General features: G+C 43.8%; 1 protein-coding gene across 2 annotated transcripts in view; it reads left to right on the top strand.

The window, feature by feature from the left end:
* The window catches only part of VEPH1 (ventricular zone expressed PH domain-containing 1), a 78,993-nt gene that overhangs the window by 38,494 nt on the left and 15,995 nt on the right, over window positions 1-24,504 (top strand). Inside the window, exons 8-10 of one of the 2 annotated variants that reach the window (XM_010584950.1) lie at window positions 369-763; window positions 16,030-16,169; window positions 19,980-20,114. In XM_010584950.1, the coding sequence (XP_010583252.1) occupies window positions 369-763; window positions 16,030-16,169; window positions 19,980-20,114 (670 nt within the window). The remainder of the gene's footprint in view (window positions 1-368; window positions 764-16,029; window positions 16,170-19,979; window positions 20,115-24,504) is intronic. The other variant, XM_010584951.1, reaches the window with a different exon arrangement.

Genomic DNA, 24,504 nt, shown 5'->3' with positions numbered 1-24,504 from the left:
GGAGGCTGAATCTTGGTTCAGTTAAATGGCTGCTGGATGGCATTTTTATGATGTGATCAATAAAGCATATACTTCAGTCCTGGGGTTATAAGTTTCTTGCAGATAGGTTGACTAGCTCCCTCCATGCCATGCAGATGTTGTGATATATGGATATTATTTAGTTTCATTTGCTTATTAAAGCTGTGGCTTGAGTTTTGCTTTTGAAATGCATATTTACCACAAGATACTTGCCTCTGGCTAAATGAGCCCCACACCCAGCTCTCTGAACCAGCTGCACAGAGATAACTTGGAAGAGCACGTGCTTGCGTGATTTTTTTGTGTCTTACCTCTATTCCAAAACATTTTTTCTCTCCTTAATCGCCTTCCAGGTCCAAAAGCCTCGCTTTGCATGCAGTCCGCATGAAGGGGGTAAACTCAGAGAGCGGACAGGACGAGGAGAACGGGGAGATAACTGCTGGTATCTCCTTCAATGAGATCTACATTAGCCAAGAAAATGACAAATTGCCTTTTAGCGTTGATACTGAAGCAATGCAACTGGGAAATTCTTTGGTTTCACACCAAAGTATCGATTACACAGAATCAGCAAATTTGCCAGAGTCTACTAAAGAAAAGGCCCTCGAAGGAAGCGCAGAGGCAGTGACAAGACCTGTGGAATACCAGGACAAGCTCTACTTGCACTTGAAGGAAAACCTGGGTAAAGTGAAAGCATATGTCACAGAGATGGGGAGGAAAATTCCTATCCCCGATCAATGTGTTATTGAAGGTAAGAGGTCTGAGCCTTTCCAATTGCAAGAACTTTACACTGAAAGTCCTCCCAGGGTTCAAGCAAATGGGTAGCAAAGATCCTCTAGCACAGAGCTCATGGATGGGGAGGAACATTAGTTTAATAAAACAATGTCATTCACAAGTTGCAGTGTTTTGAAATCTTTCAGGACTGTTCTTTCCTTCAGGGGGATAGTGCAACCCTCACCTACCCTAGACTCCCATGAAGGTTAACATGAGGATTGCCTTTTGGCTGTCACAGAGAATGAACCCCAAGCTCTCTGGAAAAGGGCAGGACCTGTCACACTGAGCTGAAGAGCTGTGGCTGTTGGCTACAGCTGGCAATACCTCTGGGCACGTCTGCAGGGCAGGCAGGCAAGGGGAATGTCACCCAGCTCCAGGCTGTAGGTTATGGAGCTGTGTTAACAGTCGTTGAGTGTCAAGTGCAACAGGGTGCACATGCCATGGGTCGGACTTGGCCACGCAGGTATGTGGGTAAGCATGTGCCAATACTTAAGCCTTCTTCTTGGCCTGCTGGGTTGGTCTAGAGCAGATCTGTGTCTCCTTCCTCATTATTATCATATTATTAAATCAGTTGACTTACAAGATACCCCAGAAATGAAGCAGGTCAGGACCCTCAGGTCAGTACATTTCAGTCCAGACACAAAGCTCCTTGAAGGTGCAACAGAATGCGATTCCCAGTGCTTTGGGTTGGGTTGGATCCTATCTCACCCCTCCCTAGGGTTGTTTAATATTTTCTGCTTTCATCAAGGGTGGGTATTTGTTTTCAAGTGTGAGAAAGCTGGTTTTGTGAGACTGTGGGGGAGGTGGGCGATACACTGCAAGATGGGTCTTTGATACTCCTCTTTGAAGTAAATACTTTAGGTTGGGTTGTGAACCTCTTGCTTATACTGAGCAGCAGTCACTCCCTTTAACATGAATTTGTGTGCATCAAACTGCTTGCTGGTGGTCGTGAGCTATTTACAGCCCAACCCTTCGATAGGCCACACTGATTTCAGAGAGTAGCTGACTCAATAAATTAAATTAATTTTCAGTCACTTAAAATATCATCTTCTAATACTATGTAACTTCAGGTCTGTCAAATATCAACTTTTGTTGATAAAATATTTGTCCGTTTACTTTTTCAGTGGTCAAGAAGTTGAAAAGCAGTTTCCACTCATAAAAGGGATATAACTATATATGTTTTAAAAGCTTATGTTTCTGAAGAATTTCCTAAATATCTTAAATTCCAAGTTTACTATTTGAAACAGTTATTTGGTAGAATTAATGATAAAACTTTTGTTTCATAAAATTACAGTGGAAACATGAGAATGAACAATCTGGCTTTTGAAGTGCTGAATGCTATGACCTTGCATTAATCAAATACAGTATGTTGAATACTTTTAAATGTATTGCTTAGTTTCCTTTCTGAAGTACCTATTATGATATGTTCTAAGCATGTGGCTCTTTCTAAATTCATTCAAACTATTGTAATTTCCTGAAAATCCTCAACTAGCATTCTTAGGGAAATTCTTTGAGCAGGGACACATGTGCAGAACAGGAGATTTATGTGACTCATTCTAAATATGTGGAAGAAATGCAGTCTGGCTCATTACGCATGGGGCAGCTTTGTTAATATTTCAGATATTATGTAAACCACTCCATCAAAAACAATGTAGTTATTGGACTTCTGTGATTCCCGCACACTATAAAGGCCCATTCAAATGTATCTGTTTTACTTTTCAAATAAGATGTTTAGAAAATAGTAAAAGAAAGTTAGAAAATATTAATATACATAGTTGGCTAATTTTGTTTTGGTTATGTATGAGTTTGTTGAACTGGAAATTTGTTATGTAAAATGTGGAAAATATGAAAAGATAGGCACTTCAGAGCAATCTCCAGTGAAACAGAGTACTTGAAGGAAACAGTGGCAAAATGTGTTGCAAGAAAATAGCGCTGCAGTGTGCCAATAAGGGAGAGTGCAAGTTTCCCCACATACCCTTTCATTAGAGTCATGCCTTTCCTGAGCTTTCAAGTGGCAGCTTGCACACAGGTCAACAGAGCATTAATGTAAGTTTTAAGAATTTCTGAGTAATGATGGGTCAAATTCTGTTCACTTAAACAGAATTCAAACCCTTGCTTGCATTTCTAATGACGATGATGTCTAACCTTTGGGCAGACTGTCTGTGAACGCGGTGAATTCCTTATTGCTTAAAACTGAGACTGGGTGGCATCCCCGAAAGTGTGCTGTGATGACATACTGGTGAGGACAGAAGAAGCTTGCGTGCCTTTGGGTACACCCAGAATTAGCGTGCATGGCCCCTGCTAGATCTGGGGGCACAAGAGCAGTAGGAATGAAAGCAAGAGGCTGCTGAAGGTTTTCCAAATACAGAGTCACTGCCTTGCAGAAAGACAGAGAACATTCAGTTCAGTGCTCAGCAGCTGACAGAAAAGCAGATGGACAAGAGAAGAATTATTAAGAAAAATAGATACATCAAATGACATCCTTACGTCATTGTCTGCATTAATTGGAGCCTGAATCTTGAAGGACAAAACAGACTGGTAGCAGGAGTATGAGGATAATCAGAGACCTCCACATGAAGAAAAATGGACTGGGACTCCACAGCCCGGAAAAGAGACAGCTGATAGAGATCTGCAATATTGTGAATGACTGAGAAGATTAATTGGGAGTGCTGGCTCACTGTCTGTCCTAATACAGGTACTAGAGAACATGTAATGAGGTTGTCAGGAAGCAAATTCAAAATATACAAAATAGTCACCTCTTAACACATAATTAGATACATTTAATTAAATGGCAGAACTGATTGCTACAGTACATACATAAATATGCTGAAAGGGTACCTGGTTTCAAAAATGATTAGGTAAATTCATGGATTAGGGCCATTCAAGGGTTATCAAAATACCACCCCTGACTCTGGAAATGCCAGAGCCACAGATGGAGGTACCAGGAGGGAAATTACTGCTGTGTGCTTGTTCTGTTCTTGCCCTCCTCGCTTACAGCTCTTTTACGTGCCCTTTGCGAGCTGATACCAAGATAAGGTACTGGTGGGACTTTCTGACTTGAATCAGAATTGCTATTCCAACATCCCTCGAAAGGGCAAAAATTGAGAAAATTTGGTTTGTTAACCAAAGGAGGAGAAAACTGAGGGAGGACCTAATAAGAATTTTCAGCTCTGTGCAAGACAGTTAAGGGAACAGCCCATGGTGGACAAGGCAAGAAATAATGAACTTATATACCAATAAAAAAGATTCAGCTTAAACAGTAAAAAAGCTGTCTAGCTTGCGCTGGCAGAGGAGGTTGAGGAGGTTAAGGAAAGCTGGAAAGCTGGCCTAGGCAAGGCAAGGCTGCAAGGTTTGACAGATCTGAAAAAGGGTTGATGCTCCTTAAAACATTTCTGGGTTTTTTCACATACATCAGTTGGTTTAACATAAGAGTTTTGTTTCTTCTGAAGCTTGCCTTACACCATCAGCCAGCTGCACTGCTACTACAACTCCCAATGTCATAGGCACTCTTGACTCTGAGCGTGGGTAAGGGGGCAGATCCGATGACCGCTTCAGGTCCCCTACATGTCTTTGATCGCATCCTCTGCTCTGTAATATTGTTTGTGATCTGCAAATTTTCTTTTTTGCTATTGAGTCAGACATTTGCTGTGCAGGTCTTAGCCCTCACAAAATATTTTTGCTTTACAAGGTGTGTTTTTTCCATCTCTTTGCTTACTTATAAGCTCAATCAAATTATATTATATTTAAAAATTTATGTAATATTAACTCAAGTGTTAGATGTCACAGCTGTGAAGGGATACAGGTTAAGAACTGTAAGGGTGGATCCATGATCTGTCTGTGACAGTTTGAAGATGCCTCCTATACACGTTGAAAAATTGACATGTCCTCAGCTCTGTTATCTCATTTAGTGTTTACTATTTTTGGCTGCATGCGCTTCAGGCAGAGGACAGTTGTGAATGGGGTGACGATCCTGCAGCAGAAGCGGGGTTAAGACCGGGCTGTTGGCCAGAATGTCTTATACTAAGAAAATGGTCAAGTTGAGGGTGTTTTGAAGAATAGACAAGCTACAGCAGCTTACCAGATGCATGTGTGTATGTGCATAAGTGAGTCTTTTAGAACTAACACTGCAGTCAGAGAGGGAATTTAAACTGGGGCAGAAAGAAGTATCCAAACCCACAAAAGTCCATTTATTTTAGCTAGTTTCAGTTTGGGGCTGATGATTTTGTTCAGTTCCTACTTAGTTTGAACCACTTTGCCCAGATTTGCATCTCTGCCATACCTTAAGCAATTTTGAGGCATTCTTTTATGTCATGTTCGTCACTTTAATCCTCTTAATCCTGCGGATCTTTTCTAAAAAAAAAATTAAAAAAAAAAAAAAAAAGCCACCATATTTGTCAAGCACTTTAGCTTCCATGGAGCTAAGCAAAGTAGTTTTCACCAGCCCATATTTTTCCAGATAGTTTGTGATCTTATTATATCTTATCAGTACCTCCAGGATCTTGCAGATGGCAGTGGCCCAGACTCGTGCATCTATAATTTCCTGAATACTCCCAAGTTTGGTTATTGCTTTTCAGCGTACAGTGGGCAGGATTTCCGCTGCCTCAGTGTGGCTGGGATCCCAGTGATTAAGAACAAGAGCCCGTGTTCAAGATCCCCGCGTTGCATTTGCAGTTTCTCCACTGGCTGCAGTAGGTGCTCTCTGAAAGGTCCTTCGGCCTTTCTGCTTTTCTAGGTCTCGTGTACTTGTCTGGGGAGATAGTGCTGGCAATGGTTTGAGTAGGTTCCTTTGAAAGGCTTAGGTGAAAGATGGCATTCCTGTGTTAGGCATTATTGGTGTTATGGCCTGCCAGAGTTGGTTTCGGGAGTGCCACAACATCCAGCTGAGACCTGAGCCTGCTCTGTTTTACCTGCTTTAGCCCCAATTCTCCCTGCGTGCAGCACAGGGCTCTTGAGCAGCTGGCAGGCTCTACCTCCCCTAGCCTTGCTGTGTCTCCCCTTGAACCCTGCAGGGTGGATGATTTTTGACTTATTCTTCTTGTTTCCCAGACACGTAGGGTTGGTGAATCAAATGCATGGCCATGTGTATCCTGCCTCTGGGAGCTGCTGGTGTCAGATGGTTCCCAGACACAAGCCTGTATGGCTGCTGGGGTTGATTATAACTTGAGGGCAGGTCCTTGTTTTCCACTCTAGTTCTACTTGCTCTTTAGATAATGAGGATAAGAATGCGACCATTGATGCCTACAGCTCAGAGCACTGAGTGTCAAGCGAGCTGTTGGAAAGAAAGCATTTGATAATATCTGTGTGTAGAGGATGCTGAAGGATTTGCACACCTCCAGCCTGCCTACCCTCCTTTTCAAAAGGATAGAGCCCAGGGAGATCTAGTGCATCATTCAGTCCTCAGTCACTGAAGGCACATTCAAAATGCAATGCCATCCAATGAAAAATATTATAACCATTTTACAGTAGTAAGTCACTCCTGGCTCCTTGGCGCCCTACAGGAGGAAATACAAACAGCAAGCATTTTGTGAGATTAATGACAGAATGCTGAAAGAGGAGGAGGCAGCAGGGGAAACAGGTTGCAGTACGCTGGCCCTAAATCTGGTTGTTATTATATTTTGTGCTGTACTGAGCGATAATCGGTACCATATGATGGTGTAGATGCAAAAGCTCATTGCTCCCCTGCAGTGCTCACCCCTGCACTGGTCTGATAAATTCCAGCATTCCATAAGCCAAACGTTGATTTGGAACAGATGGACCTCTGGTCCTTCAGTGGGATCACAAAGTTGCATAGGCTCAGGCCAGCATTTCCAGAGATCAACTCTGCTGCTGTTAGGCCAAAAAAAATATTAGTTGGCATTTTATTCTACAGGACTGGTATTTCAAACGCATCCCAAATGTGAGGACAGCAGTGAGAATGGAAGTGCTAACTCACAGGATGGCCATCGCGCTCGCGGTGATCTGCGTCGTCAGACCGTGGAGAAACTCCCAGCACAACAGGGAGCGTAATAGGAACACGAACGCACTCATAACTTGCCGCCCTCACATACGTGATAATAGCAAATCATGTGCTTTACACCTAATCTGGAAGCATCAATTTAAACAGGCTGCTCTCCAGGCACGCTTTACCTGGTAGCTGGGAGATTCCTGGTTGGGGTGGTGTTATCACCCTCCTGGGGGAAAAGCCAAACCAGAGGACTTTGACTTCTGAGCTTTGGAGTCGTACAAGGATGGAGCTAACGGTTCCTCCAGGAGCTGCCTGTGCCCGCTCTGCCAGGCTGGGGGTGCTGGGCAGAGGCACCAAGGGATGCGGGTGGGAGACGGAGGAGCCAGGCAGTGGCAGGAGTGGGACGTTTTCCCAGGACCCTGCTTTCCTGCGCACACCTTGTGGGCTCTTTGCGCTTCAGTCATCGACACAGGCAGCGGAAAGGTAAATGTGCTTTTGCTTCTGAAGATGGGACAATGCGGCAGAGAGATTTTTACTGGTGTACCTTCCCAGATGACAGAGGCTTTTCATTGCCCTGATGGTAAAGGGAAGGAAGATGGAGGGGGTTTATAAAGTTAAGTTAATCTGGCTTTTGCCACTCAGATTTGGACTCTGTGTATTCAGTGCGTTATAGTGGCTGTCCAGACCCCATTATAGTTATGCTTTCTTCATTAATTTTTGTGTAACCTACTGGAGGTGAAGTCTGTTGGCCTGAGTTACGGCATGCATGCAAAGGTAGTAGTGTTAAAAAATATATAAATCAGCATTTCTTGAAGCTGGTTGCTTTAAAAATTAGCATTTTCTCCTATAAACATATTTATTGTTTGCATACTTACATATACTTATTTGTAATCCAAACTGAAAAGATCAGGCAAAGGAAACTGAGGAAGCTGAAAAAGGCTTAAAACTGAAATTGAAAAAGTTGTGTCCATTTCGTATTCCCTGGTTTCACGTTATGAGTGGGTTTGATTCTGTTTGGGAAATTTATGAACATACTTTCACTCCTATTAACAGATTTTATTTAATAGTAAAGGATCACCAGTGTAAATCAAATAATGCATTAATTGTTCCCAGAACCAGTGACTCTGTACCTACTTGCCTATGTCCCTCCTGGTTTAGCCCAGCATGTTAAGCTGGAATAAACAACAATTAACAACTCTACTGACATTCTTCTGGTTATATTTTGTTCTTTTTCCCCAGGCACAACCACTTAGTAGTGAACTTTAAAATTGCAACATATATTCTCTTGTTTCCTGTAAGAAAAACAAGTAGTTGCTTATTCTCTTGCTAGAAGTTTGAGACTTGCCAACAGATGTGATGAGAAATGCTTCTTGACTGGGAGGAGAGTTTCCTTGGGATCTTCATCAGTCTCTGCCATCTGGGGCATTTGGTGACTATGTGGGGGGGGTTGTGCCTAGCATTGCCTTTCACATGTTCTTCATGTTATAAAATCCTTTCCTTGTGTTACTCGGACTCTCCTTCCAAGCCAAAGCCAGCCTGAGGAAGGAGGAGAACTCATCCTTCTTTATGGAGAAGATGTGCCCAAGTGTTACCAGCGGCTGCTGCCAGCGAAGCAGGAGAGCAGGACGTGGGTGCAGCAGGGTACGATGCCCAGGGGGATGCTGAGATGAGAAGCTGCTTGAGCAGAGGGATGCACAGAGCTCTAAAATGTCGTGGTTTAGGTTTGCTCTTAGGTGCTTGTCAATAGGGATAATTCATAGTAGTTGGATAAAACAGGCACTTGTTCTGTCTGTTCAGTGTGTTACCCCAGATATTCAGCAGCAGTAGATACGACTTTGCTGCTAATTTGAACACCCTGCTTCAAATTTGCTTTCCACATTTAGAAGCAACAGTAGTTTTTAAAGTACAAAACTGGTTCTAGAGTCTGTAAATGCATAGCTTAAATGTGACCAATGTAATAGGCTTAATGTCCTCAAGGAAATTAGTTAATTTTTTGCTTCCTCTCTCCCCTACATACTTTTGACCAATTATTTTAAAGAGTTGCAGATCCATCTTTGCCATAATTTGGACTTCATTGCTTTAAATCATATCAAAAGGACCTTTAGTCGACATTGGATTACCAGCACTTGCCAAGATGAGCCGTGTGCTGGGGGAGCTGTTGCAGAGCAAGTAGGTTTTCCTGACAGGAGTCTCCTGTGTGTTGTATCTTACTGATATCCTGAAAGGTTCTTGGGGCTAAATTAATCTTTCCTTACCAGGCGAAGTCAGGGTGAGCAGTTATGTGTTTCCACACGTGCAATTACACAGAGATTCAGGGAACTAAGTTGTCTCCACCTTTGTAGGCTGAGGCTGGTTTCTTTTCACCTTCAAAGCTTCTCCACTAACTCAAGCCTGTAAGTGTTTTGTTTTGGGTTTTTTTTTGTTCTTCCTAGCAAAAACATTTGTATGCTGCCCTTCATAGATGAGGCACTTCAGGACATGATTTAGTGGGCATGATGATGGCTTGACGGTTGGACTTGATGATCTTAAAGGTTTTTTCCAACCTAAACGATTCTATGATTCTTTCCTGGCTAAACCTACAGACCTGATCCCTGCTGACTCATCAGATTCCCCTTTGTCAGCCACTGTGCATTGCCAAGTGCAAATGCAGTGAGTTGTTTTCTCTAGAAATGACTGTGTTCCCACAGGTGTGAATGGGTCTTGCTATGTTGTAACTCTGCTTTAACTCCTCTGAAATCCTGTGGGATTACACAAGGTTGATATTTGATTCATAGTGGTTTATGTAACTTGCAATGATGGACTGGGAAAAGTATGCAACATAGCTCACCTAAAGCTCAGCTGATTTATGTACTTGTGTTTTAGGAAAACCCAAAATGTATCTTCTTAAACTGCATATCATGCTGAGTACATAAGTACACGCAATTCATAAATACTGCAATGATTTTAAAAGCACCTTTTTCATTCTCGGTTAGAGTATGTCTGAGTACAAGTATGAATATGGATGTGTTGCATGCTTGGCTCCTAAATGATCCTGCCATGCTTCTAACTTATCCACAAGGTACAGCAAAAATGACCTACTGTGATGAACATTTTGAGGTTTAAGTAATGGTTCTTTGGGATCCTTGAATAAGATATTATGAAAGTGCAATATTATACTAGAAATATCAAACCCCGTGGTGAATGTTATTACTCTGCTGCAGTGGGATACAGTGCATAGACCCTGAATTGAAATTGCTACACAACTGGGGAAGTACTTGTAAAGAGTAATATTGTCATTTCTAGAAACATTCAATGCTTTGGTTTGGCTTCTTAAAAATGAAAACGCAGCAGACAAAAGTCAGTGTTTAACAACCGCTGGGTGTTAGGATAACACTTGCCATATACAATACAGACATTTGGGGGGATATTTTGAGCACAACAGACTCTGATAACCTGTTGAACAGTATTTGCAACATCTGCAATGTTTTTATATGGGATGTAGTACAAAAGAACTCTGCTGACATGGTTACATTTGAATAAAAGTTTAAACCTGTTTTATTATTCAAAATGCTGGAAGAAGAAAGCTGCAGTGGTTAAAGATCTCTCAAAACCTTGGCCAGGCACATGAGCGCTTGGTTACTTGTAAGCAGAATTGTACGTTCCCAGGTGGGAAGTGCTCCAGTGGGCAGTACTGCAGGAAAGCAGTGCTTTTAGTTCTGCTCCTTCAGTGGATGCTGTCAAATTTTGGAAGATGATGACTCAACCTATGTGACTATTACAATTTGTATTTTTAGTTAGAGGTCTGTGTCCGTGCAGGAGTTAGTGATACAACGGGCCACTAGTTATTCTGCAGTGTGTGTATGTCCAGTGAGCCAATCTCACATGCCGTGGGTCAGTCTCTGATGGTGCTATTCATTAAAATGATTTTTTTTTTTCCATTTTAAACATTTTGTGAAAAGGCACAACATAAACATTTTTCTGACATGTCATTTTCTTGAAAATGTGCCCAGCTTCATTCTGGGCAGCTTCATGTGCCCAGATGATAAGAAACTTATTTTGCCTTGCCTATCTATTTACAGGTCTCCCATGACCATAGAAATGAATTCCCATGGTACTGGTGTGTTGGTCTGCACTTGAGTGAAATACAGTAAAATAGTGCTAGATATGGATCAGGGTCATCTTAGTCTTCATCAGAATAGATTTATTATTTCAATACCACTTTCTACTGACTTTGGGATAACTGAGATTAGCTGTTACGTGTTGAAACTGGAAGTTCATTGCAAACAATTGAAGAACTTACGTGGTAAACTTTGGCTTGTTATCAGACATTGCTAAATTCAGCATATCGAATGTAGCAGAAATAGCTATGAGTAATCGCTCATCTCATACCAAAGCTTTGAAAATTTTCTGAGTAGGAGGCTTTTTTCAGTTGATATTGACAAATGAATGCTGTGTTTTTCCAGGAACTAACTTTTTGCTCAGCCAGCGTGGACTCCAGCACTTGAGCTGACATTTATTTTGACATGTGTTGGTAGCCTCAGTATTTTTCTCAGTGTCATCCACAATGGCTTGCTAAGCAATTTGTTAGGGTTTTGTGTCTCTCCATATATCCTTTGCAGTTTTTTCTTCTGCAGCATTTAGGAACCTCCTCCACAGTCCCATCAAACACAGTCCCAGCCAGCACTGGGCACCCTTTCTTAATTGCTAACCAGGGCCTGGTATCCTGGAGCTCTGCCACCTTCTGCTCGCAGCTGCAATGACTTCTGTGGGAGACTGCCCAGGTGGGATTTAATCAGCTTGATGTGGACTTACTGTGGGTGACAATAAATCTAGCAATCTAGCTCTGGACTCTGCTGCCTTGCACAGTTGTTTAATGCACTCCAATGTTTGCCTGCAGCCTTTAAATGCCTCCCAGGTTTCTTGTCAATTCATATATTTGTAACTGAAAAAATAACTGCTGTACTCACTGAAGAAGAAGGCATTGACTGCCAGCTCCTTTTTGCAGTGGCAATACGTGTTTTATGGTCACGTTTAGCTAAGAGTGATTTCCCATAATGAAGCATTAAACTTTTCACACACATGGACCGAGGCCAAGCCTCTACTTCTGGTTGAGTGTATTGAAGTTAAGGTTTTGTTAGCATCTGTGGTGCATAAACCAGGGGTCTTTAGTTTGGACCAAGCTGTTGGAAGAGCATTCTCTCAACAGCCTCCTTGGAGGCATCGTTTAATTTTGTGCTTTAATATGTCCCAGGACTTAGGGTCACTCTAATTAACCCCTTCAGTTTCTCAAACTCCTTCTTTATATTGAATGTGAACACTGGCAGGTTTGGGTATGAACCAGTAGGTTTGGGTAATTAGGTTAAACTCAAATTTTCCCCGTAGGCACTAATCCAAGAGTGGTGGATTTCATGCCCCCTCTTTTTTCCCTGCTAAGTTGAGTGTGTTGCTTATGGGCATGATGTATCTGTGATCTGCAGCTAAGTTAGTTTTCTTTTCAGAACTGTTATCTCAGTTTAGCAGCATTTGCATCTTTGTTGGTTTAAATTTAAGCCCTGGCTTTCTGCTGCTGAAGGCTTACAGCCATATGCACGCTTCTAATATTGTCCCGCTGTGGATCTTGGAGTATGTTTGTGCTTAGGCAATTGACATGGCCCAAACAGCATTTCCACAGGATTTAGTCAATGTGCACAAATCAATATTGTCTTCTTCAAAGAGCAGCCTACAAATGCCCAATGCTTGGCATCAAGCCACCACTTTATGAGGATTCTTCCCTTCTACAAGGCAACGTTCTCCTGTAATGTAGTCATTTTTTCAGGCCTGCACAAGAGGAAGGAGTGCCATATTCCCTAACACCGATAAGTGTGCCTCTGTTTTTTGGTATGTTTGGTGAAGCCAAGAGAAGTGGCCCCACTTCAGCTCTGCTTTCCATCGCTGTCTCAAAGCAAATGAAACATCTTCAGAGTTGCCCTCTGCTAAATGCACTCTCTAGAGGCAAATACGGATGGGTTTTTTTGTTGGCTCACCCATGTGTTAGGAGAGCTGGGGCCGGTCTAGGTCCTTCATCCTGTCTCTTTAGAGGGGAGTGATCTGGATGATGTTTGTGGTCCTGGTCAGCCCAACATCATTTTTGACTCGGTTCGTGAACTCCATCCCTGGGAGGAAAGCTCACCGCCTGGTCTGACCCTCTGACCTAGTGCCTGCGGCTTTTCTTCTGCTTTCACTGTCGCTCCTTCTGGCCCCATATTGGCTTATGGGACTGCCTATGATTAAAGATTAGTGAACACCCCATTGGTTTCCAGATAATCCAAGCTTCATCTGCTGTGATGTTGCTGATTATACCCTGTAAGTATTCCTCTGAGGAAGGAGTGCTGTTGTCATCCCTTGCTCTATGGTCGCTGCAGTCTGGTTTGGTTCTTGTGCTCACTTCCAAATAATTATGCATTGCTTTGGCTTGTGTGTGTTTCCCCACAGTATGTGTAGTGACTCTAGCGGTTTTTGTGAACTCTAATCTTCCCGTGCCTTTACATCTCAGATCTCCTGTGCTACAGTGGAGTCTCGATGAGCTCTGCAGCCCCAGCTTGACACTGGTGACTTCCTTTTCTCAGCAAATTCGAACAGCTTTGTCAAAGGATAATAAAGTGGTTTCCACTTGCCAGCTTCTGAAGTTTTTTTCCTCCCAGCCTAACAGCCACCTGGCCTCTCTGTAGCATCTTCAGCAGGTTCCAACATCCCAGTTTTGAATATTCTGCATTTTCAGATTTCAGATCAAAAGTATCATTGATACTTTTGGTCTAGGGACCCATACTTTTGTACCTCTGGTAAACTCATTCCTCATACATCGTGGTTTTATGTGAAATACTGAATTTATTACATTTCTCTCCTATGCTTTCACATCTTGATTAGATGAAAAATGTTTAAAAACCGCAAGTATTTCAAGATGCTCTGTTGTTGGACAGAAAGGCTGCCTTCTGATATCAGTCTTCCTTGTTGCTGGCTCTCATTGTCAGCAGATCCAGAAGGCTGTGCTATTTAAACTGTTTCCCGTTACCCACATTTTCTAAAGAGTTAGAACTCATTTTTCCAGTTAGGGTATTTTCTTACAGCGTTTTATTCCTACACCTTCAGTGCATGGTGACTCACCAGGATAGCATGAGACTCTGAGTAATGCTCCCTGCACAGCTGGCCTGTGTCAACCTTCCCAACTGCGTGATTTCATTTTATGGACGCTGCAAGGTGAGACGTGACTGGCCGACCCCGCAGGAGCCTACGCTGCTCCCTCTTCTTGAAAATGCTTTGGCTTTGACCCTGCAGGTGCTGGCAGGCCAGGACCTCAGGAGAGGTGAGCAGTGGTGGCTTTGTGCATGGACCAGTCTGACGGGCTCATCAGCCACTGCAGGGTGGTTTGTCTGTCTGTCTGTCATTTCTGCCTTTAGCCAGGCAGCAAGTGCGGCAGCAGCAGCTGGGGCTACTGGTTGTTCCCCTCCCCTTCCAAGGTCAGCAATCCAGCTGGGTGAAGAGGGTCCCGCTCTCTCCTGTGTTTGCATCAAGGTCATCATCCAAGGATCTCCATTTTTTGTTTTCCATGCCTTTTTACCTTGGATTGGCTGCTTGTTCCTGTTCAAAGGGGCTATAAAACGATACCACTATTTTAAGTTAATAAAGAAGTCTGATTAGGTTATGCCTAGCATGCTGTTATCATTATGAGTAGTCATCCAAAGACAGAAAATGAGGGTTCAAGGTCGGTATTTTGCAAAAGCAGAATTGTGCATCTCAAGGGCTTCGTTTCCAGTTAAAACCAGCACAGGAAGTTCAGAGTCAGGTAACATTATGTAGCATATAGCTTTGTACTGAGCAGTTGATCCCAAAGGGCACCTTCAGATTGCATGTAGCTGCGGCGGGATTTTTATCAACAGATGACATGATCACAGGTGGCATAAATGGTTGATATTTGGCAGAGCAGCGAGAATTGGAGATGCTTTGTCTGTCTGTAGTGTTCCGGAGCTGGGACTGTGAGTCAAACTGCACTTTGGCAGAAAACCTGTGTGTTGAGTGGGTGACACTGAATCACAGCTGTGAACGGACATATCCCACCTTTCCCAGTGTGTAACTCTGAATGCATTTGCAGTCTCTCATCCGGTTGGACCTGGAGCTCCATGCCTTTTCCTTCTCTGTGTTTTTTTTTGCTGCAAAGTCTGTGGCTGTGCTGGCCATTGTGGCCCGTGGGCTCTGCCAGCAGCTGCCCTTGCACTGCCTTGCTGATTTGAGCAAGTCACTGTGCCACGTTGTCCCTTGCAGCGCGGCAGCAGCAACGATTCCTGTCCCTTGTGTGTTGTGTCTCTCGCGGAACGGCTGCAAAAGCTGCAGCTCCCTGGCTTAGCGTGTAAAAATCAGGGATGACCAGCAGACTTGCAGCACATAGGCTTGATGAGAAGCGGGGTTTGTGGGACCTGGAGCCCTTAGAAGCCAAGCTGTAGCCAGGGCAGGTTCAGGTGGACCTGGGCTCTAGGGCTGCAGCTCCCGGGTGGATGGGGAGAGGGGCTGCGGCTGGGAGCCCTCGCGGAGCGGAGCAGGAGCTGGCACGTCGGCTTTCCGCGGGGACGCAGGGCTCAGTGGATGCTCGCTAACGCTCTTCTTTCAAACTGGTATTTCTGGTGATGAATTTATAGGATGGCCTGTGCAGCAAACGTGCTACGCGCACAGTAACGTTGTGCACTGATTTATGCATCTTTTGGCTCCTGGAGAATCCATTGCAAATGAGAAGTACCGCAGCTTTTACCAGCGGCTGAGCGACCCCGTTCCTAGCTGGCAGCCCTGCGCCGCACTCCTCCATCCCTACGGACACCAGCTTTCAGCTGCGCAAAGTCTCGGCAAGGATCCCACAGATGTCAGGCCCCCATATGGCTGTTTCCTAATACGGGATGTTTTTTCCAACAAACTCTTTAAATAAGAATAAGTGATGCACAGTTTTGACAGATCTGTCGGGTTCGATAAGCTAAACGATTCTACAGAATGCATGAGAAAGCACAAAGAAGATAAACAGCCTGACCGTGTGCTGTCTTGCACCTTTTGCATTTGGGAGTAAATGATTACTACGTAAGATTTAAAGCACCGGAGACTAGATTTCTCTAGTACTGTCAGATGGCTCGTGTTTAATTTAAGGGTGCAGACACAGCAATGCCCTTCCGAACGCTGCAGGAGTTGACCCAGACCGATACGCCGTAGTGGAAATGTATGCCCACGCACTGCTTGATTGCAAATACGCTGGTACAGTTAGGTTTCTGTCTTTAGCTGATTTTCATATTCTGCATATTTATTTCTAGATACCGTTAGAAGTTGTGTAGCAAAGCTGTTCTTCAGCTGTCCCCTGAAGGGCCACTACTGCTTGTACAGTAAATCCAGTTTTACCCTCATCAGCCAGCAGCCTCCACTGTGGATCCATATCATGTTCCTCTTTCAGCAGGTGCGTGCAGTACAAATTAGTGGCACCTCTATATTGTTCACATTGTACTGGGAAAAAAATGTTTTAATGGTTAATCTCTTTAAATACACTTCTAATCCACAGTGCTTTGTGACCCTTGTGATGTCTCAGAAGTCGTTATAGTAGGTTGAAGTGAGTTTGCAGTTTTTAAGTTTTTATATTTCTACAAAATACAGTAAATTGAAACTGTCTGGAGAGATTACAAAGTCTGGGGATAAAAAAGTGGGACCAAACCTTATTGTCCTCATTCAGGCAAAACTTCCAGTAAAGTCCCAGGTGCCTTGCAAATGAACAGGAGCATTGCAGTGGTTTTGCAGGGGACCAGAATCAACCCTGAGACTGCAGGTGGAGGTTGGAGGTGCAGCACCCACTGGGATTTTTTTACTGCAGAAGTTTTGACTGAGCGGGATTTGCAAAGCTGATCAGTGCTGTTCTCCTACCTACCCTAGAGCTATTTTCTCATGTGTGATACTGTTTCCAAATACAGCCCAGTATTTGGATATACGTGGAATTTCCTAATAGGTTACAAATAGTATGAAATTGTAAGAGAAAACCCTACATTCACACTTCAAGATGAAACAGATGGATTTTGTGTTAAAATAATAAGGCTCAGTTTCTTAGCCTATGCAGAGCCATTCACCACAGTTCATCCCACCCTAATGCAACCTTAGAAATACAAAGGTTTTATCTGGAATTTAAAACATGCACAGCGAGTTATGCTGTGAATTTAACAGCTCAAATCACTCTTCCCTGTGTTTGCTCCTAGAAATAAATACAACAAATGTTTTCAAAAAATGCAGGTCAGTCGGAGGTAGTCAGGGAAGGAGAGGACAGTGACAGAGCAGAGCAAAGGAAGCAGAGGCAGAAACAGGAATGAGGAGACAAGATGAAAGGGGAAAACAAAGGAGGTGACTTACTCTGTAAGTGAAAACCTGAAGAAAGAGGTTGAATTTTAAGAGGACCTAGAGAGAATAAATGAATTATGTTACAAATGCATCATTTTATTCCTGATGAGAGGAAAACAGGTGTTGAAAAATATGGACAAAAGTACTAAGCCACACAAAAACAAGAAAGGAGGACAAGAAGCAGAGGAGACGGGCAGCAGAGCTGGCATACCTCGCTCGCCACTGTGCAGCCTCCGCCGCCCCTGCCACCAGATTTTAACGCAATGACCTCTGCTCTGTCTGTGGTTCACGGTTTGAATCAGTCGCACTGAAAATTTAATCACTGATCCACCTTTAATCCCTGGTGCCTAGCCTTTTCCCGGTACGTTTTTCATTGAAAAACCTCTCCCTTTAACCCCTTCCCAGATTACCCTGATTTTGGCCCTGCTAGTTCCATCTTTTATCAGGACTATTGAGCTCCACATAGTTCCCAGCTCACAGGGGCAATATTACTTTCCTTCCCCATCCCCACGTGTCCCTGCTGGGTCCTGCTTCTTTTGGACATTGCCCCCAAAGAGCGGGTCCCCCCTTTCCCATGGCTGTCCTTGCCCTGGGCTGGGTAATCGCATTTGTCCCACTGCAGCTCCTCTTCCCGAAGCTTTGCTTTTATTCCCTACGGTCTTGCTAGTTTTGCTCCGGCTGTGCCAGTGCTGCCCCTGGCCCCGGGCTCCTGTGCCAAGGACCCCCCAGCAGAATCCCCCCGCGCTGCCGGGGCCAGGCTCAAAGCAATGCAATTCAGTTTTGTGTCTTTGCAAATATGCGTAAACACAGAACTTTTTTCTGATGGGGAAAAAAAATGATTCCTCTTATGTTGCACGGAGTGTTTGAGCCTGCTGTGCGTCGGGGCGATGTTTAATGTCAGATAATTTATGTTTTTCTTTTGTTCGAAATCCTAAAGCTTTTAAGTACTGGATATATAACTATTATTAAATTAAATACAGGGCACTAAATTCAGCCCTGAGATAATGTTATTTAAGCCTGTGAAATTGTACAAGAGATAAATTTGACATAAAACATATTTATAGTGTGCTAATAATAAGTTAAATGAAAGGCTGGTGATAAAAATGTAGTTTTCAGCAGATCCATCATAGATTCACAGACAGACGACTAATAAACGGTTTCTGAAGATTCCAGTACCAGTTGCCATATTTTTATTCCTTTTTTGTCAGTCGCTCCATATTCTGTTTGACACTGCATTCTGCAAAAGTAAAAGCGAGAGGAGAGACTTTTTCTCCCAGGTCTCCAGAACAGATTCTTAACTTCATAACCCTGCTTTCTATTTAATTTAAAAAATATTAGTGAATAGTTATATCATGTTTTGAAACCCTTGGATGGAAGTTGTGAAACGGTAAATTATTACTGCAGGGCAGTAGGAAGAGAAGCATAGGTCAGTGAAGATCTGAGAAATTGTCTTACAGATAAGCGATGATTAACAAAACAAAACTAGAATAAGGGGTGATGTTAGAGAGGTTATTCAATAGACAGGTTGCTTAGTTTCACAGATTCATTCATTAAAATAATCCTGATTTATGGTTTCGTTTCTCTCATCAGGCGGGACGGTGTCACGCTGCTGCGGTAGCAGCAGTGAGGAAGGGGCTGCCTGACGCGTCCCTTTCTAACGCCTTCCCTAGAGTCACTCATAACTTTGCCAAAGACAAACTAATTGGGCTGCCATTTTCTCCTGCCAGGTGGCTGCCTGGAGCTGACTTCTTCTCCCTTTTAATTTGGACAAAATGATCTGGCTGTTTCTGACAGCTTAGCTGGAAAAAACGCCTTGCCTCGGCCACGGTAAAATTCCTGGTTGAGTCTTACTGAAGTGTGTCTGTGTCAGTTGGATGCCAGACAGTGGGATTAGGATTGCTGGGTTTCTGCTTAGAAAGAGAAGAAGGAATGTCCATCCAGGAAACCTACGGTAAAAGGACATTGTTCATATTGCGAAATCAAATACTTGAAATATGGAAAATCAGATTTGCTTGTACATGCTTAACTTGGCTTCTGCATGCAAATGCGTTTTTTAATTACAAGATCATGTAGCAGATATAGGAGAGGCAGAAACACTAAGCTCTCTCAGCTGCAGTAGTGTTCTTGTAACATTGATTTTGTGTGCAGTTTATACAATGAGGAACTTAATGCAGTTGAAATATTAGAATAATTCAAGGCAGGATAAGGTTGTATCCTTGCTGTCCTTTGAAACAGGGAGCTTTGGAGGTGAGAGCACCCAACCTAACCCAGGTTTCATCTTGTTTTGTGAATGTTCAGGGCACGAAAATTCTTGTCCTCTGCCAGCAAAATCTGTGTCGAATGTCTTCTGTGGAGTTTTTTCTCTTGCATTTCATCCCACTGTCTGTTCAGCGCAGTTGCAAACGTTGCACTTTCACTCTTCCCCACACAAGGACCAAGAGCTGCAGTCAGGTCCAAATAAACATATACAAACCTGCAGCGGTGCTAAGCATCTTTTCATGTTAGCTGGTAAATGACACAACTTTTCCAAAAAGATGCACGCCACTGAGATCTACACCTGGTTTGCAGGGGCCAGTGCTGCTAACATTTTGATAAACTAGCATTTCAATACAAAAATGACATGCATGTTGCTATGTGTAGTGGTAGTTGATAGATACTCTTTGGTGAGCCACAGACCTTAAAGACATGTAATGTACAATAAAAAAAACCCCAAGCAAATATTTGAGGATTTATCTAATTGTGTGCATATTGATCCATCGTAACTCCTCATGGAGAAATGAACTAATCCGTGGTTATTCGCGTGGCTGTCCCACTGTAAGAACAAGATACTCTTTGTTAATGGCCAAGTAAAAAATGCTTGAAACCCTGTTTTCAACATTTTCTTCAGAGCTTGTTTGCAGAACCTTTGTCCATACAGAGTAATTCTGTACAAGTCCTTAAGGCCCTGTGGGAGAAGACACAGCTCAAGGGGACACACAGTTTTGAAACTGCCATGATTCAGTCTACATTTCCACACCAAAAGGTAAGCTTTTATTTTTCTCAGAAAAAAAAAAAAAGAAAACTTTGCACTGACTTTTACAACAGCTGTACAAAGACCTTTACGATAGCTACAGCAAGTCTTTGCTGTGCTCAAATCGTGAAAAACAAAACCTCTTTCCCTTCCCCTTCCCATTCTTTGCTTTAGCTCCAAGCATCTTCTGAGCATTTGCACTTACTGACATGCCAAGCCCTCTTCTCCTGGACGGCCATATGGCTATCCATAGTGCGTGCTTCTAACCTCCCTTCCACATGAAGCACTCAGCTTGTGGGAAGGTTGAAAACTGTTCACCAGCCATTACATTTTCAATCTCTGCAGAGGGTCCACAGTGTTGTTTTGTACTGTGCTTTGAAAGGGCTCCAGGCTTGTTCTCCACCCCCTCGTACATGCTTCATGTGGATTGTTCCCGACGTGATGAAAACTAGTGATGCTACATATGGATTTTTTTTCCTGCTCGCAGTTTCAGACTCTAGATTCAGATTAGCTGCCACTATGGACTGTTTGGCAGCCGCTTGGAAACTCACCTAGTTAAGCAGAGACTTGGATTTTATGGAAATGATCATTTGTGCCTCCACCGTTAGTTACCCCCATCAGTTTAAAAGATTACTCTTTCAAAGCTGTTTACTGTCTCCAGGATTTCAGCGAATGCTATTTCAAAGCTATTAATCAGGCTTCTTGGAAAAGGACGCTGCAGGATTGTAAAACAAATTTCTATTTATTCCTCAACATCTCGATCCAGCTCAATTGGATGAAATGAATTGTCAAACGTGATTCTGAAATATTCGTTCTCAGAATATTGTACGCATGAAGATGTCTGACTGAATAAGATTAATTTACTAAGGTTATGGCTGATTTGAAAACAGGACTTCTGTTTGAAACACCTTCTGAACCCCCAGGATAATGTTGCATTGAAGTGGGAACTCCTGCTGTGGCTTGTAAGAGGAGCAGGGGATCCCCACATCCGAGACCCAGCTTATGGGCCAGTTTTACTTAGACACAGTGGGGCTTGCACTAAGTATTTTAGCTGCTATTGAAATCCTAGCCTGACTCATCCAACTGCTTTTCTGTTCAATACTGGCTTAACTTGAGTCCATGCCAAGATCTACTAGTCAAAAGTCAGAGCTGGTGGAGTGTATAGTTTGGGGTGAATAAAGAGCTTAGGAAAGAGCGTGCCTTCACGGGTAGGATTAGATGTAGTGCATCATGCACAAAAAGTCTACAAAATGTGTCCAACACCCCAGAAACGTGATTAGTCTCCAGTGCATCAGTTGCATAATCCTACTACTGCTCAGACACTAGTGTTTGGCCTATTTTGGGAACTTTCATCACTCCGTGACATTAAGAGTATCTTTGAGCTCCCAAAACAACAGAGCTGGAAGATGAGATACTGATCTTCACTGATTTAATGAATTAAGCAGTGAACTGAAGTTTGGAAACTCCAGGAGCTGCAGATTGCCTAACAGCCTTCGGAGGCTGAAGATAGTCAGGCAGGTGTAACGCATCTAAAATGGTAGAAGACTTTAATATTCAGTCTTGGTCTCCGCAGTATGCTGCTGGCTTTACTTTCTCAGTTTTGTTTTTGCTTATTAATACAGAACCTGAGTTTGTTTCTAGTGAAATTTCCATTCAGTTTACTGAGAAAAATCCCACTGAGTTTTCTGGGAGCGAGACCTAGGCCTGCCCTAAGGAAGATTTCCTTTAGCTTTTACATCCCCCAAAAATCCGGCCACAGCATTCCTGGGATGACGTAGTCCTTGCTTTGCTTGACAGACTAAGCTTCTGTGGTGATCTGAAATTTTTGTTTCAGAAGTTCTTCCCATTGCCATAGAACTTCAAATATTGTGAATTGATTGACAAAATTATTGTAGTTGTTTATATTATTCCTCTGCCGATAGTGCAGGAAGCAAAATTATGGGGGTGTGGTTGTTTCAGTAAGCGTAGCACTTTAAATTTAAAATATTTTTAAATCTATTGATACAAATGCAGTGTCAGCATCCTGTATTACATTTTGCATTAAGTTTTATGCGTCGTGTGACAGCAATGTCTGAATGCTTTATGAGAACTGAGGAATTTCTGTGCTGTAAGTACGTGGGGAAGGTCTGACCCCCAGCAGCCAGCGGGAACCACAGTGGAGTCAGTGCTGCCACGCTGCTCTGCAGTCACTCCGCTTCTGCCCTCTGACCCTGGGGCTAATCCAGAGTAAATGAAGTTAGACTTCTTTTTTGGTATGTATTCTAAAGCATTTTGCAAACCTGGAGAAAAATCTATTACGTCAATGATTTGTTCCAGAGTAAATTCTGAGAAATAGTTTCAGATCTACATCACTGTAAGCGATTTCTGAATTTGGCCCAAGGTGCGTGTGCAAGGAATTGCAGCAAATACCTGGCTTACAGAAAGCATGTCGTGTTTCACTGGGCAAGCCTGTTCGTGCCACAAAAAATATTTATACAACACGGCTTAAGATGTGCCAGAAGTAAAGCGTTTCCAGATGTACATCCTTACAGATTTCCGTTTGGTTGCTTCATAGCTCTTTATCAAAGTACAGGCAGGCCACGTTACAAAAACTAAGCCCGTTTTGAGCTCGTTGCTGAATTCTTTGTGTTGACTCATGCTGTGTCAGAAGAGTGAGATGGTGACTACTTTACGAGCCCCATGTGATGCCTTAAAGAGAGTCTTTTGTTAAGCAGTGTTGCAATAGAATAATTAACATTTTTAAGCTATTGTTAGTTCTGTTCCTCCCTTGCCTTTGTTTGCTATCTCACTTACGCAGCAGAAAGAAGTGCCGCGTTTTCACAATGGAGTCACTGAAGTTTTCAAGATGATGGAGCATGGGGATGAGATAAATCTCTCCTCTCCAATTAAGCTTTTTCCTCGTGCTTCCCCTCCTGAAATAAGTGGCTTATTGCAGATTATTTCAAGTGTACTAGAGTACAGAGTGGAAAAGAAAGATTGCTGCATTGATATTTCAGGGATGCTTGTTCTCTTTCAGTCTAGAGTTGCCTCACTGCAGCCACTAGAAGATTTTTTTTCACAGGATGGAGAAGCTCCCAGGCTTTCTGTTCAGCGTCATCCACGTGCCCTTACAACATCCTTCCACAGACCCCCTGAGAGCAGTACCATCGTTATTTTGCCCATCTTCTGTCCTCCCAGATGCCACGGCAGGAGGAGGATCAGGGCGCGTTGCTGGCCATGCTCTGCCCCGCTCTGCCCCTCCATCCGTCGGGAGCCTGCGGTGGGGAGAAGACCCCAGGGGGGCTGCTGTGGTCTGTCCCTCCCGAGGACTCCGCTCTCCTGCCCAGGCAGGATCTGCTTGGGATCCTGCGCACAAAGTGTCTGAAGGGAGGCAGTGGAGCCTCGGACCGTCAGATCCAACGCCGAGCGACTGGCCAGAGAAATAGGGAGAGAAGCTGTGCAGCACTCCTGCTGCGCAGCGCAGCAGCCAGCTAAATTCCTCCAGTGTACGGAATTCCTCTTTGGAGGAAAGTAAGAACTTCAGCAATGTATAAAGAGCTGTTACAGAGCAAAATAATCAAGTTTTACCCAGGATCCCCAGTATAAGCCGGTTTGAGCGTGCTGGGGCAGGGCAGCCCAGCAGCCAGCTGCGCAGAGATACGGATGGAGCCTGACCCCGGCGAGCAGGCACCGGAGGCATACGGAATTGCAAAGCCAAACGTTATGAGGGATCCCGGGAGTGCAGGGGACATCTCTGCTGCAGCCTGGCTGCTCACCTCCCAGGTGAGGACAGAGCAAAGAGCCGGGCTGTGGGGCTGCTGCCCTGCAAACCCCCTTGCAAACAAAGCCAACGTGTGTCCGAGCCCTTCGTCCTGCGATCGTTCTCTTCCCGGCTGTTGTGAAGCCCATTTCTCTGCATGTTCAAGCTGGAAAGGGAAGAAAACCTTTGTCGTTTGGAGCCTCTCAGGTGATGTGAGTCGTGCTCCCCGTTCTGCCTTGCCATCCCTCCTTCAGACAGCCTAAAATCCATCAGGAGATGGCCTCTGGTGTGCAGGGGCGGAGGGCACCTGAGAACCCCTGTTAAGTTAAAACTCAACTTCTGGCTCAGCTGAGCTTGTTATCCGGGGCGATGGCCAGAGGACTGAAGTGGTCTCGGGCATTTCGGTTCTTGCGAAAACAGCCAGTTCCTGCCCATTTCTCGGGTTGAAAGAGGCTGGGGAGGAGAGATGCCGTGCCGCCGGGTCTCCCTGAGCCAGCCGGCCTCCTGCTCCCTGTCCTTCACTAAAGCTTTTCTGAAAAGGCCTGAATCAAACAACTCCGTCCCTTGCACAGCCTTGTTCAGTGTGATGAACTGACGTCCCTGGCAAGGGATGGTATTTTCCCCACTGACTGCGTAAATCCGTGTTTTCTTTGGGCTGCAGCA

The sequence above is a fragment of the Haliaeetus leucocephalus genome, unplaced genomic scaffold, assembly GCF_000737465.1.
Source record: "Haliaeetus leucocephalus isolate CR32 unplaced genomic scaffold, Haliaeetus_leucocephalus-4.0 Scaffold1014, whole genome shotgun sequence".
Taxonomy (NCBI): domain Eukaryota; kingdom Metazoa; phylum Chordata; class Aves; order Accipitriformes; family Accipitridae; genus Haliaeetus; species Haliaeetus leucocephalus.
Note: the sequence above shows the minus strand (reverse complement) of the source record. Positions and strands in the feature narration are given on the sequence as shown.